At 44.3% G+C, this 14,868-nt stretch overlaps 1 protein-coding gene across 2 annotated transcripts in view; it reads left to right on the forward strand.

Moving 5' to 3' along the window:
- ubl (Ubiquitin-like protein 5) overlaps nucleotides 1-14,868 on the forward strand; it is a 38,700-nt gene that overhangs the window by 11,659 nt on the left and 12,173 nt on the right. Inside the window, exon 3 of one of the 2 annotated variants that reach the window (XM_084588203.1) lies at nucleotides 9,325-9,486. The exons of the other annotated variant lie outside the window; for it this stretch is intronic. Coding sequence (XP_084444329.1) covers nucleotides 9,325-9,466 — 142 coding nt within the window. The 3' untranslated portion in view covers nucleotides 9,467-9,486. Of the gene's footprint in view, nucleotides 1-9,324; nucleotides 9,487-14,868 lie in introns of those variants that run through there. 2 annotated transcript variants of the gene reach the window in all.

Here is a 14,868-nt window from a genome sequence, read left to right on the forward strand (position 1 = left end):
ACTTTTGAAGCTCGCAATCTGTGTTAATATCTAAAGGATAAAAAAAAATAAAATGGCTGAACTTTTTTATTAGTTCCGAAATATCCCCACCATGAGGGCTTTCTGTAAACAAGGCAAATAAAAAAAGCCTCTCTATATAATTAGTCGAGCACGCCACACTGTTACATTTGATGAAGGGGCCCTTTACCGGAAGAAGAAAGTGAAGTATAGCCGCGTCGACTCGAGGATATTGAAGATACTTAACAAAGTCAAGATTCACTAGTATCTCTTAATAACTTATCTGGTTTAGATATAAGAAAGAATTGTTCTTTTTAAGAGAGAGTGGCTAATATGACGTCGATCAATTTGCATATTTCAAAAACGTTTTAACAGTTTATTGCTTTCTGAAGCAAGGGTATCTTCACAAGTTTTATTTACGTTTCGCTGAAATTTTTTGGCAAAAAAATCTTTGACAGCATATTTGTTATTCAAATTTATGTGCTGGGAAAGTGCAGGTACATAGCTTTTACATCGTGTTTCTTAATATTTTAGATGTAATAGTTTTTACAGAAAAAGCCTAGTGGAACAAAGATGTTTGTTTCGAATCAAACGCTGTAAACTACAAGAATGGCGACTGAGGCCTTAGACGCTCATTTTCTTGCCGCCAAGCAAAGCCGACGCGAAGCTCAAGGGTCTGGAGAGCTGCGGTCTTGCATAAGTTACTGAGTTCGTCAGTACACTGAGCATGCCGCTTGACAGGAATCACATGCCTCAGAGGCGGACAAAGAGGCGGATTGCAAAGCGTGGGAGAGCAGCTAGGGATTAGGCCCTATACACCACCGTTTTTAAGTACATCATTAAACACCTCACCTCAGACATTTTATTAACTTCAGTTGACACTTCACCTTGTGTTTGGCGCTCTTTGGCCAAAGATGCCCTTGCGCCATAACGAATCAGTCCATCATCATCATCAGCAGGTAGGGATGAAGTGCGCGTGGTCCCTACTCCCTGTTTGCCTCTATTGGGGTTTTTTTGTTGATTTTGTTCGTTGTTTCTGCGTGTCTGTTAATGGCTTAGCGGTACGCACTCTGTGCTCACAAGCAAAGTACCTCATGAGCGCCTGCTTGCAATTGGCTCCTTCAGTTTTAAAGAAATAGAACATGGATAGATGGAGGCTGAGAAGACGGAGCGCGTGAAGGAAACTTCGAGCAGGAGGGAAATCGGGATGCACTGCAAGCAAATATGCCTCCCGGCTTGTACTAGCGCCTGAGCTTTCAGTACTCGATACTTGATACCGATACACAAAATGTATCTAGTATCGAAGATACATGTATCTTCAATCCTGCCTATTACTGTTGCACAGACTGCAGATGCATAGTTTGTAAAAATTGACGAAGCATCAAAGTTTATTTCTTAGTCATGCAATACAGCACCATGCTGCCTCCAAGCTCTAAACTTCTACATGGTAAAGAGCACCCTTTTTCTCGAATTATAAAATGTTCTAGTCTTTAGAGGTGCTATTTTGGATGCACTACGTGACTGAGAAGCAAGCCTTGTTGCCTGGTAAAGATGGTATATGCGATAATTGCAGTGATGCAATCCTTTTGATATCTGAGCCACTCAAGAGAATGTTCAGTGTCATAGACTCCACTGTCCTGTCGCCCTCTGAGCCACATGTTCCACACACATTCATCCGCCGGTCCTCTTGCAGCTTTCTGCAGAAGCCCTTTAGCCTTGGAAGCTTCAGCAAAGTAGGTTGATGTGAACGGCAGGCCTTTTCAGCTGCATTGTTAAAACACACAATCGGAACAATGAAAAATACTAGCAGTACTGAAAACACTATGGTTCATAGAAATTGTATCAACATGAAATTATGGTGAAGGAAGCCTCTGCAAACTGCGTACAAATAGAATAACTTCACTAAGGAGTTAGCAATTATTGGAGAAAAAAATGACTCAATTCCTTTACAAGATATGTAACATCTCAAGAAACATGTTTAAAACAGCAGATTAAAAATAACAATCACATGCTGTTCCACAGTCTAGTAAAAAGGGCAAGTGGCTCTTATTATACCATGCTCGAGTTATTAGCCCCGAAAATGTGCAGAAGCATATTCTTCCTCAAACAGAATATTTTTCTCTCCTGAAATATCTTCGTAGTGGTACTTTGCAGTCTATAGAGAACAGGTTATATATCATGTAACCAGAAAAGTTTCAAACTCAGAAGCTGGTGAAAAAAAAAAGAGCACTGCAGAATCTACATTGGAGTAATGCGAAAGCTTGGATACTGCTGTTCGTTGCTTCCAGTTGCTTCCAGTTGCTTCTAGTTGCTTAATTCATTTCGTGTTTACCCATTTTGGTCTTTGGTACTTTCAAATTGGCGCCAATCCCTTCCTATGCCCTTTTTCGGCTCTACTTCCGATTGCCTGACGTTATATCCTTGACGTCACATTAATTCACTTCTTGTTTACCCATTTTAGTCTTTGGTACTTTCCAATGGCGTGCCGATCCCTTCCTATGCCCTTTTTTGGCTTGACTTCAGGTTGCGTGGCATCACCTTAATTGAACTATTTAATTAACTATTTAGTATGTCATACATCTTGACGTCACCCTAATTGACTGACTTAAATATTTTAGTATTTGATACATTCAAATGTGGCACCAATCTATTGGCTAAAGAGACCATTTTCGCCTTTACTTTTACATTTTCTGCCTCTCATTAATTCCCGAATTAACTTGCTGGCCTTATTATTTTTTCGGACACAACATTGCGACATCCTCTATACACCACTTATTAACCTCTACCACTTCTCAATTACAACTGCTGTGGACACGTTCTGCGGACGTGGTCTGCGGATGCGATCTGTGAACATAGCAAAGTAATGCTTTCACATTTAAAAAAAAAAAAAGCTTGACACCTATATTCTACGCTAGCGGTGCCATGCTCTTTTAACTTGAAACCAGGCCAGTGGCAAAAGTAATGGGTGAAATACCATGTAACACATATTATGGTCCTAATGATTTAGGCACACACATCCAGGGCGTGTGCCTTTCCACAATTGGTAACTACTGTGTGGAGTGCATAGTAGGGGAGCCAAAGATGCCACAATAACTTCAAATTCACTTCAGTTGTTGAATCATTTTGCTGGTGCAAGCTAAGGAGCAAGATGAAATTGAGGCTGATGAACCATGCAGGCCAACGAAAAGCACAGTCTTATGGTTTACTTTCCTGTCTGCCTTTTTAGCAATCTTCTTAGCGCTTTTTTTTTTTTTTAACTTTGTAACTGGGTTTGAAGTGCTTTTCGAAAGGTAGACACAAGCCAGACAGGCTGAGCAGTGTGTGAATACGACACAATATGATATTTATACTAACAAGTTTCTCGGTCGCAGACTGCCTGCAGGAGGGAAAATTCTTGAGGGCCTCGCTAGAGAACAAGTTTACGGTATTCGATAGCGTAGATGTAAATAGACACGCGAAAGAGGCAACGCAGCGCGCAGGCTTTTCGAAGGCATCACTTATCCCGCTTGCACTCTCGAAAGCATATGCATACGTGCACGACACAGACAGTCGGTATAGCGACATAACATGCAAACACAAGGCACCTGCATGATGAATTTGACACTGAACATTGCAAGCAGCACCAACAATCATGAAAGAAGTGTTGCATTAGTTCAGTGAAATGCACTGTTGATTTAACACTATCGTGCACAAGCTAAATCTCATCAAAAACCACATTTGTTTTTAAATAATTATGATGACCCTTCTCGCCACGAATAGCTTCATATTATTCTCTGAAATGAAAACATACGGGGGTTTGACTACTGATCACTAAACAACGGCAACAAACGCAATAACCGGAGGCTCGTACGATGAGCGCGGCGCCTCCCATTCACGCTAAATAATGGTGAAATCGTTGAGGTTCTTACCTATAGTAATATGTAAACACACTGCAGTGCCAATTGTGCTTCCGTTTCTCAGAAGCATCGGCGACACAGTAACACGTTGCTTTTCTCCACAGTAGATTTCTTAAACACGTTCGTCAGCTGATTGCGATTTCTTGAGGATCTCCAGCGACGCCGGCACCTGAACTTTGGTCTGATAGTCCGTCGCACTTGGAGCATGTCAGAATGAAGCATGAATCGTCACAAGCTAGGAACAGCAATACATTTTCAAGGGACGAGTTACATGCGGACCTCAACACTTCCGCCATCTTGTCCAGTGTGGCCAGACTTTGCAGCGCTTCGTCACTCATTAGAGTTGCAAATAGTCCGGCTGTTGCTGCTGGTGGTGATGATAACAGCTGTAATATTACCAGTGCTCACCTATGGGGGCAAGAACGTGGAGGCTAACGAAAATTGAGGACAATACGGCAAGTGATTGAAAGTGACACTAAGAGGCGGGAAGAGAGAAGAGTGGGTAAGGCAAAAAATTCGAGATGATATTCTAGCCAAACTTGAGAAGACAATGGGCATGAGCAGGAGAAATAATGTGAAGGCAATATAACCAAATGGTCCTAAAAGGTAATGCACTGGATTCCAAAAGAAGGCAAAAGTAGTACAGGGTGGCAGAAAGCTAGGAAGTTTGTGGGGATAAGGAGGCTGCAGGTGCACAGGACCAATTTAACTGGAGAGATGTGGGAGAGGCCTTTGCCTTGTAAGTGCAGTGAGGCTGATGACGACAAACTATCATAAAATAGGTGTAAAAACTGTGGAACACATTTTGCTGCATGGCTGACTTTAGCACAGTAGACTGCACTGTGGCAAAACACTTCATGTGCCTAGGTCACCTTGGGAAGGCCTGAAAATTCATTTCAGTAGGGAGGGTAGCTTCCATGAAGCGTACACATTGAAGCTGGTCGCCAGTGTATTAAATAAATGCGCAAAATTTTGCTTTGCGTCTGAACCTTCAAATTTGTAGCTATCATGATGGGAGTGTAAGCCATTAGATGTACTAACCTGTATTGGCAGCATACTGGAAGAAATTTATTATAGTTTATTGTGTTAATTTAAATTCTTCAGAGTATATTGTTCCTTAAAACCTGTTGCTTAGCTACAGTGCCTGGCATAACGTGTCTGCCTAACACAGTGTTCAAAACCAAAAATCGTTAAAAATTCTAGCACAATTCCAGGCCAGGCTAAAATAAACCATGTAGTATGGATGGCAGGCTCAAGCGTTGTAGTGGCTTCTGTGTTCATGGGCCAGGACCACAGTGAACGCCTGCACTCATGCCTAATCTTTTTATCACCACCTATTTCAATGTGTACTATGGGCACTGTGCATAGTCCTAGTCCTTTGGACATCATATCCACAGTGAAAGCAATTTATAGCTTCCTTAACAAGGTATTTAGTCTAAAACCATAACTGGTGAAAGCTGTCCTCTGCACAGAAATTTGAATAATTCGAACTAGGGGTGCAGTCCTGGCTATGACTAGCTGCGATTAATTCAGGCAGGGGATCCCGTCAAGGTACCAGCCAGCTGTCACCAAAATATTGCATGGAAAAGTAGTGCCCACACACTTCAGGTGTACTATAGTAGGCACGACAGTCAAAAGTTCCCCATTATCGAAACATAAGTCTTATAGTTTCGACTTTGCTTTAACTTCACGCCATCCGGCGGCTTTGATCAGGCCTGCGCGTCGACGTTTCAGACACTGCTTGATGCTACACTGTTCTTTTATTTTTATTTTGGAATGGTGTAATGCTGTTCTAACAGCTATGCATACGAGGTTTGTTCAAGTAGAAGCGAACTTCTCAAATAGTGCTCCAACTGGCAGAGGGAGTACATTGCGGCTACTGAGCGCATGTAGCGGTAGGTTTAGACAGGAAACTGCCATTTGCTACGTTTCTCTCTGACAATTAGTTGGCGAACTACAGCCGCTGGAGTGAGCACATGCACAAGCTGTTCATTGGACTAGTGACAATCAAAGAGCTTGAAAAACGATGGGTGAAATTTTGTTACAAACTTGGCAAAACTTTTACAGAGACATTGCTTAGTCAAGCATACGGGAGGCCTATAATCCGCACGCTGTGCTATGTGTGGTTTAAGTGTTTTGAACACTACACAATGTCGGTTGGTGACGATCCCAAGTCTAGATGACCTTCCACATCAACAAGTGGTGACCATGTTGAAAGAGTTTCTACTGTGATTCACGAAAATTATCATTTAACTATTTGAGAGGTAGCTGATGAAGTGGGCACCGTAATATAAGATCATGCCATCAAATTTTGAGTGACAAACTTGAGCTTCATCGTGTCAGTGCAAAATTTGCGCCCCGTTTTTTGACTGCCAATCAGAAATAGACCTGTGTTGAAATCAGCCAGGGCCTGCTTGCCATTGCCAGTGGCTGGCAATGGAAACTTCCTCAAGAACATCATAAGAGGCGATGAATTGGGGTGGATGGCTATGACATTGAAACAAAGGTGTAGCCATCGTAGTGGGCGGTAAAAAAGTCTCCTCATTCGAAAAAAACGCATGAGTCAGTCGCAGGTCAAGATGGTGTTAACTGTTTTGACAGCAAATGCATTGTCCACCAGGAATTTGTACCACGTGGTCAGACGGCAAACAAGGAAGTTTACCAGGGAATTTTAGCGTGTTTGAGGGACGCTATGCATATGAAGAGGCCTGATTTGTGGGAAAACGGATGTTGCAGTATGACAATGTGCCGGCTGTGCATTGCTCCTTATCTGCAGCTATCTTTCAGAACATCACACTCCGGTTGTGCCCTATCCATCATATCGTTCGGACCTAGCCCCAGCAGACTTTTTCTTGTTTGCCGAACATAAAACCACGTTGAATTGTTGTTTTCAAACCATAGAGAAGGTTCAAGGCAGTGTGGTTCACTGGCATGTCATTCCAGAAGGCTTTCCAAAAATGGAAGAAACGATGGGAATGGTGCATTTCTAGTAGAAGGGACTACTTTGAGGGATACAGTGCCTAAAATGTTGCATAATAGGCAATAAAGATGTTATAGCAGAAGTCCGTATTCTTTTTGGACACACCTCGTATATCCCTCATGTGCATGCATTTTTCCGGTACCCTGAAATCACTGAAACTGTGCATTGGACACGCGCAGTTTCACCGCACTGCACGCTTCACTGTTATGCTTCACCGCATTTATTGTGCAGTGAAGCATCCTCATAATGCGACGGGGCTGTTTTGTGGAGGTACCACTGCTACGGCATCGCACTGCAAAACTGGTACCGAAGGCCTTTACGATTTTGGAGCAGTTTTTCAACATTCCAGGCAGTATGCAGAAAGTAAAGCTTTAGAAGTTAACCGGGGAAAACTGTTATTCTCACTTCGGTTTCATCTCAGATGCAAGCATCATGCAGGTGTTCATTAGGTAAAATGAATGGGAAGCAAAAAGATTTCGGCTGTTTTTTCCAGGCCCATTCGATAATTCCCTTCAAGGTCAAAATAACGAGAGTTTACTGTAGTAGTAAATATAGTGTCATACAAGTTCCTGAGCCTTGTGTGCACCGTTGTCACAGACTTCTTTGAATAAATCTGTAGACGTGTATGCCAGGATGCCTTGCCTTGCGCCTAGCTACTGTTGTAAAAAAATATGCTGTAGCTGCCACCCTAAAGGAGACAGACTACAAATACTGGATCCTCTTTGTTAACAGCAGATTACTTCAGTAATATTACTGCTCTCAAAGCACTTCTGATTTTCGGTACAGAGACAGCAGCTGTCACTATGGGAGCCATTATAAATAAGTAGGTAATGAAGTAAGTCACACAGTGGCAGTTTACAGCAGCTATTAGCGAGAAAAAAAAAATTAAGAACATTCCTGTGCACATCTGTGACTTATTGGAAGCTGTTGTTGCATGATTATCTTCATGTTACTTGTGCTTCCTGAACAAATATTTTTCAATATTTTTGTGGCAATGTGAAAATTAGGTGGAAAACTTGTGATAATTTAGAAAAAACTGTCCTTAAAGGGAAGCTGAAGTGGGTTTTTTTTTTACATTTGAATGAGATGCAACGATTCGAATGTATCAAGTTTGTAGGCAAAATATGAGAACTGCTTTCTATCTAACATTTAAAATCATGACGTAATCACAGAGTAAATGTTTCTCCTCAGTGTGCCGCAGCAGTGCAGAGAAACTTGTAATAACGTCATAGTTGACATATTTTTAGATTTCCATTCGCTTTACCCACATGCTGTCGTGCGTCATGCGATGTTGCCAAACAACCCTTCATGAGCTATACATTTTGTGGCATTGGTTTTCTCTCTTCAAGCAACCGTTTCTTTGCTTGAGACGTAGTGCTGCTGTACGTGATGTCATCGTTGCAGCCTCAGACTGGTGCAGTGCACTGTGGAGAATTTCAACTGCGTGCATCACTTCATTCGGCGATTACATCGGCAGTTGAAATGCAGCATAAAAAGACTTCATATTCTTTGCCTGCAAGTTTCATACATTTGGCCATTTTATATTTGTCAAATTCTAAAACCTTTTTGACTGCCCTGCAGTATGGCGCCAGCATGCTTCGTGGTAGCACAGTAACAGTAAGATTTCTCCCGTCTGTTACGAGCTATTATTTAATACAAAATCCATAGTTAAGCTTAAAACGGGAGTAGTCTCACTAAAAAGCAGTGTTTGACATCATTAATCACAGCTCTTTTTCTTGTGTGCCTGAACCCGGTTTGGGCTGAGCTTAGGCTTCAATGTAGCAATACAGTATAAAGCCTTGTTATGGTATACTAGCTTAATTGGTAGTTCTGGTAAGGTGTAGTAATACAAGATCCCTCACCCTGCTTCCGTTACACGAACCAGTCATTACATACAAGGCTGAAGTGGCATCTTGTTAAACATCTATGGTCTATGCTGCGCATTCCAGGGAAACTTCACAGCCCTTAACACTTAAAGGTCCACAGAAATGGCCACCAAGAAGCCCCTGATAAATGTGTTCAGTGTGTAGAACAAATCCTTTTGAGCATTAACCCAAAGTATAACTCCTTGGAACAAAGCCAGCGATTCATTATTAATTTTTAAAAACAGCGTTTTTTGAAATTTGCGGGCAGAGAGGTCGTCGCTTGGTGGTGTCGCAAGGAACTACTTCCTTAAACCGTGACGTCACGGGTGAGTTGACTGGCAAGGCTTGCTAGAAGCTGCCATTCGCTGCAGCCACTGCAGCCATGACGTCACGGACACACTTCCGGTAGCTGCGAAAGTTGTCTGCTCGTGCGCTGCTCGAACTATGTGCGGGCTGTTATTACACAGCTCTCCGCCTGCATTGGTTAGGCGGCCATTGCCCATCAAGTACAACAACCGAAGCGACGCAGTGATCAGCGAAACGAAGCTGCATTTACAAATATCTTGTTTATATAACGTGGTTTCAGGAGTACCGGAGTGTCGTCCGACGAGGCGTCAACAGCACGGTCAAGCACCGAACGATGGCAGCTCCTCCTCGACCGCCGTAAACACCGTCGCTGTGGCCCCTCCTCCCGCATACCGTACACGAACGACACGGCGGATCGTTAGCACCAATTTCCGAAATAAAGCGTGCTAAAATTTGTTGGCGTCTTGAATACTGAGCCGAATATCAAGTATGAAGCCTTCGTGAGAATCGCTGACTAGCAGCAAATTGCTGGTAAGAGCGATAGTTGTGATACAAGCAAGTTTCTGCTCAAGCCAGCTGCCGCTAGTGCATTTCGGCTCATCCGATCTGCTCGTACTAGTTCTGTGATTAATGCGTCGCCAGAGTTAATCCTATAATTATTTTACTATGGCAGGATAGGATTCACAATAAGGCAGTTTCATAAGTAGACGATTTACGACAGCGTTGATGAGTTCCAAAGCGCCGACCGCCGCGGCTTCGAAGCGAAATAATTCAGGCCTAACGATGACTAGGGACGGTCACACGTGGCGCCGTCGTTCGCCGCGCTCGCGTGCTCCACCCCCGTGGTAGCTGTGTAATGTGCCTCAGCCTGCTCGCGGCATCCCGTGCTGCAAGCGTTGCAAACTCTTGTACTTTCATAGCTAAGGCCGCGCATTTTTTGACGTTCTGCTCAGCAACAAGCCGTTCAAACGATACTGCAGGCAAGACAAGGCTTCAGTACTCAGTGGCTGCGCTGTCGGTCGTAATCGAAGACGTCGGGCGACACCATATTCTATACATCGATCTTTAAACGTGATACAGTGGGCAAATGAATAACTGTGAAGCAGACCCGCTTGTATGTTTTGCATACTCGGGCACCGACGAGTAGCCTCCGTCAACAGACGCTGCCATAACCTCGGTTAACGACGCCAGCCGAGGTCGCCAAGCTCGGTTTGCGATAACCGCGGTTAGTGGTGTAACCATGGTTTGGTCTGCCGTGTAACATGGGCTAACCACGGGTTCGCGGTTACACTAACCGTCGCTGCGCGAACTGCCGTGTGCGAGCGAGGACGGATTGACGCAAGTACGCCAGCGAACGCGCGGCAACCGGAAGTTTGTCGAAGTGACATAATTCTGGGCGGAGCTTTGAACTTGCTTGTATTCTTAATTTTTTTATGGCTCCCTTCGGCGTACGAGTTGAAAGGGAAAATTGGAAGGGTCATTTTTAATCGCCGATATCTCTGGTGTTGCAGAAGCTAGATCGAAAATTTTTGCGGGAGAATGATGGGTGGTTTACCCTTCTTGGTGACCCATTTCAGTGGACCTTTAAGCCGTCAGCGTGCTTTAATACAAATACAGTCCAGCCCACTTAGAACAGCCACAGTTATAACGTACACCCACTTATTGCGACAACGGTGGAACTACCATCAAGATATCTGTCCGAGCCGTGGCACTGCATCTCAAATGAAATGAACACCTGTGACCACGCCTTTCGGTTATAACAAACAAGGAGGACGTATAAACTCACCGGCATGGAGACCGATGGCATCTACCGTCTCCCCTAATCCCCCAATGGAAGTGTTGCCTCCCTTATGCTCACACACACACACACACAGTTAACGAAGAAGCTTATTAAGTCGGCGATTAACCTGCGACTGATTTGCAAAGTTTCAGTACTAGTCGCAAGTTATACCTTGCTGGCCTTCCCGGTTACATAGCATGCGTCGCTAGTCCAATTTTCTGCCCGCCTTCTGCAATGCTGGCATATGCAGACAGAGCACAAACAGCAGATTCTCTGTCGCCCCGTGAGTGGAACGGCTGAGAAGTACAGAGCTGTCGAACAGTGAGCTCAGGCGGCTATGCAATGGTTTTTGAGTGAGATGCGTAGGTTTAAGCAGCTTTTAGCTCCATGCAAGAACTTAGTAACTGTGGTGAGATGTCGCTTTATTCAGAGACAAGTGTGCTGCTTGAGCGCTTCACAACAGGGGTAATTCATACCATATGCTCACCATCGCTATTGGCAGTGGGCGAACGTAACTCCGGTGCCGAGGGGGGCGCAGCTCGCGGCGAGGAGGGCACGTGTTGCAGGATACACTCGCTGCCCCCTCGTGCGAAATGGCTGCAATTCGTTTGCTGCGAAGATGCTGCTGCATTCTCACTTTGCAAAGACTGCCGATTTTAAGCATACTCCGCATGAACATACAATATTTCTCCATGAACCCTGTTTAACAGTTACACTAGTCATTAGATTGCGGCTGATCTTGCGGCAAACGTGCTGGATACAGCGCTTTTCGGTTACCGAAGGATGAGTGCTATGAATGCAGCTTGCGCAACGTCGATCTAAATTTCTGCCCCAAACATCAGTCGAGAATACAGGTCAAGCATTTTGTTCTCATTTCAAAGGCAAATGAAGAGGCCCATCCTACGTGTTATAAAACCGACACTCGGACCAATTGGTAGGCAATCGCTATGTATTATTATATATTTTCCAGAAAAAAAATTGTTCAGAATTTCTGCCTCTCTCTATGTATACCATCACAAATACGTTCGTTGTGCCTGCCGTAGTTCATTCCCATTCAATTGCAAATATATGCCGAATTTCTGCCTCTCTCTATGTCTATTATCACAATACGTTTGTTGTACCTGCTGTAGTTCATTCCCATTCGATTGCAAATATATGCCAATTTCAGAAACAACGGTACACGGCACAGACTGCGCTGTAGAACCAGATTTTACCTGAAGCATGCTACGGAGCCCGTCGTATGTGATCTATATTAACAGTTGGCAAACTTTTGGGGTACGCCGGGAGAGTGAGAAAAAAGAAATAGTTTACGAAGTGTTTCCAAATATACACGCTTATTTTTTGTCTAGGTTGTCCCGAAGGGTTATCACCCATCTCCTCTAAGGGGAAAATATGTTCAGTGGTGGAAATGTGTGAAGGTAACTTATTGCGGCCTTAGTTCAGCTGCAGTGAGTTGTGCACTAACTTGGTATATTTTATTTCACCTTAGCCGGATGTGAATTAGCAGCTTTTTTTTTTTCATTTGCATGCTATTCTTCTCATATGTCCAACAATGCCTCCGATGAACATTTTCTTTGCCTGCGTAAACACGCCAGACTTGGCTGGTTCGTCATCGAGATTTCGTGTCTTGGATATTCGAGTAGAGCAACAGCTGCACCATGTTCACATGTTTAGTGCACTTAACTAGACTTAGCACGGTCACCCCGCAGGGGCACCTGTTAAAGCAGGTGTTTGTGTGTTTTGTGCGACACCACGGACCCCGAGCACCCCCTGGTGGTTGAGCTGATGCCGAGTGTTTGGACCTTTAAGGCCCCTCGGCAGAGGCATCGCACCACTTTGGCCCACGCTTCCCATAGACGGCACCTCTGGCCTGGCCCGACCGGGGGAAATCGGCAGTCGCCTTTTCCTGTCCTCCCCTTCATCTTTTGCTTTCCTGTCTTCTTTCTTACAACTGTCCTGTCTCCTCCTCTTTTCTTGGATTTTTCATTTTCCAGGCGGCAAGGGTTAACCTTGTGTGGCTAACCACCCTTTGTTACGCCATATTAGGGTGTAAGGCTGGCGTGGGCTGGACTTTCTCGGAAGCTCCTGTCCCGTCCCCTTGTTGGGCTCGGTGGTGGGTGGCCGCCACCCTGGCCGAACATCAACATTATTTTTATGGCTTCTTTACTCTCACATGATCGATCCCAAAAAAGGGGTCACACCGACGAAACCTCCAAATTCTTCCTCAATAACCCAAACAGGTTCCTACGATTTCATGTAGTGCACAGTGACAACGCTGAGAAAACAGCTAGACAAATCTCACCTTTCATAGTGACCAAGACACTGACAGAAGTGAAGAAACAATGTGAATGTTACAATGTGAAGAAACTTCCAAACGGAGACCTTCTATTGGAAATATTCTATAATCATCAGCATGAAAAACTGTCCACATTGAAGTCTTTTGGTGAAATCCCAGTGACCATCAGTCCACACCGTTCTCTGAACACTGTCCACGGAGTTATCTTTGACGACGACCTCAGATTGCTGACCGAAGAAGAACTTCTAGAAGGCCTCAAAGACCAAAACGTAAACAGATGTCTATAGGATGAAAATGAGGCGTGATGACAAAGAGATTCCGACCAAGCACCTAGTCCTGACATTTGCACAAAGCATCCTCCCCGAATCAGTCGAATAGGCTATGTGAAACTTCAACTTAGGAAATATATTCTAAATCCTCGCTGCTGCTTCAAGTGCCAACGCTATGGTCACGGCTCCCAGACCTGCCGCGGCCAGCAGAGATTTGCAAAATGTGCTTCCCGTGAACACGATTCCCAGAAATGTGAGGTTCAGCCACATTTGTGTGCCAACTGCGAGGGTAGTCATCCTGCCTATTCATGCACATGCCCAAAATGAAAACAGGAAAAGGAAATTATTACCACCAAGGTCAAAGAAAACATAACTTTCCGGGAAGCAAAAAACCTGCCTATTCTATTGTGGCACAACAGGGCACTGAGCCACAACAGACTCTAGCACCTGCCCAGGTTTCACACAGTGAACCGGGAGCAGGGCCATCCATGCCCTTGGTGGCTGTGGCCAATGCTGCACCACCACCACCAGAAAAACAGGCTGCGCAGACCCCCAGGTCAGCCGGCCCCAAGGCCTCTCACCACGCGGTGAGGGGAAACACAAACGTACCTGTGCGGTCCGCACGGGTGTCCAGCGTGTCAGAAAACGCGATGGACACAAGCCAAGGCAGTCCTGTGCCGTCGACATCAGACGGACGGCGCAGCTCCTTGGATCGACAAAAAAGAGAAGCCCCGAATCAGAGGGCCCGAAAACAAAACTTAGCCTTTTCTACTCACTTAATGCAAAATGGCTTTTATACAATGGAACTGCCGAGGACTTTTAACTAATATGAATGACATAAAATACTTATTGGCCACTCACTCACCACTAGCTTTGTGTTTGCAAGAAACAAATGTAGGTCCCAAACATAAGAACATACTCAAAAACTATACGGTCTTCCGTCGCGACCGAGAGCAGGCTCTCAGGTGGCGTTGCCATCATAGTAAAAAAATGGAGCAGCAGTTCGAGAACACAAACTTAAAACTAAGTTTAGGTCCCAAACATAAGAATATACTCAAAAACTATACGGTCTTTCGTCGCGACCGAGAGCAGGCTCTCAGGTGGCGCTGCCATCATAGTAAAAAATGGAACAGCAGTTCGAGAACACAAACTTAAAACTAAGTTTGAAGCTATAGCGGTCACCTTACAGGCCTTTAAAATAATAACTGTGTACTGCATATACTTAGAGCCACACATTAAATTCAGTATTCATGAATTAGAAGATCTTTTAAAGCAGCTTCCAGAGCTATTTTTAATAATAGGAGATTTTAATGCACATTCCATCCTTTGGGGCAGTAGAAAAACAGATACGAGAGGCGAAATCATAGAGGATTGTATACTATGTAATAATATCTGTCTCCTTAGCACCGGGAAACCAACCTACTGTTCATCTAGTTTAGGAAAAATGAGCTGTATTGATTTATCTCTCAGCTCACCCTC

Source organism: Amblyomma maculatum, chromosome 1 (assembly GCF_055883805.1).
Source record: "Amblyomma maculatum isolate TAMU_Amacu chromosome 1, ASM5588380v1, whole genome shotgun sequence".
In the NCBI taxonomy this organism is placed as follows: domain Eukaryota; kingdom Metazoa; phylum Arthropoda; class Arachnida; order Ixodida; family Ixodidae; genus Amblyomma; species Amblyomma maculatum.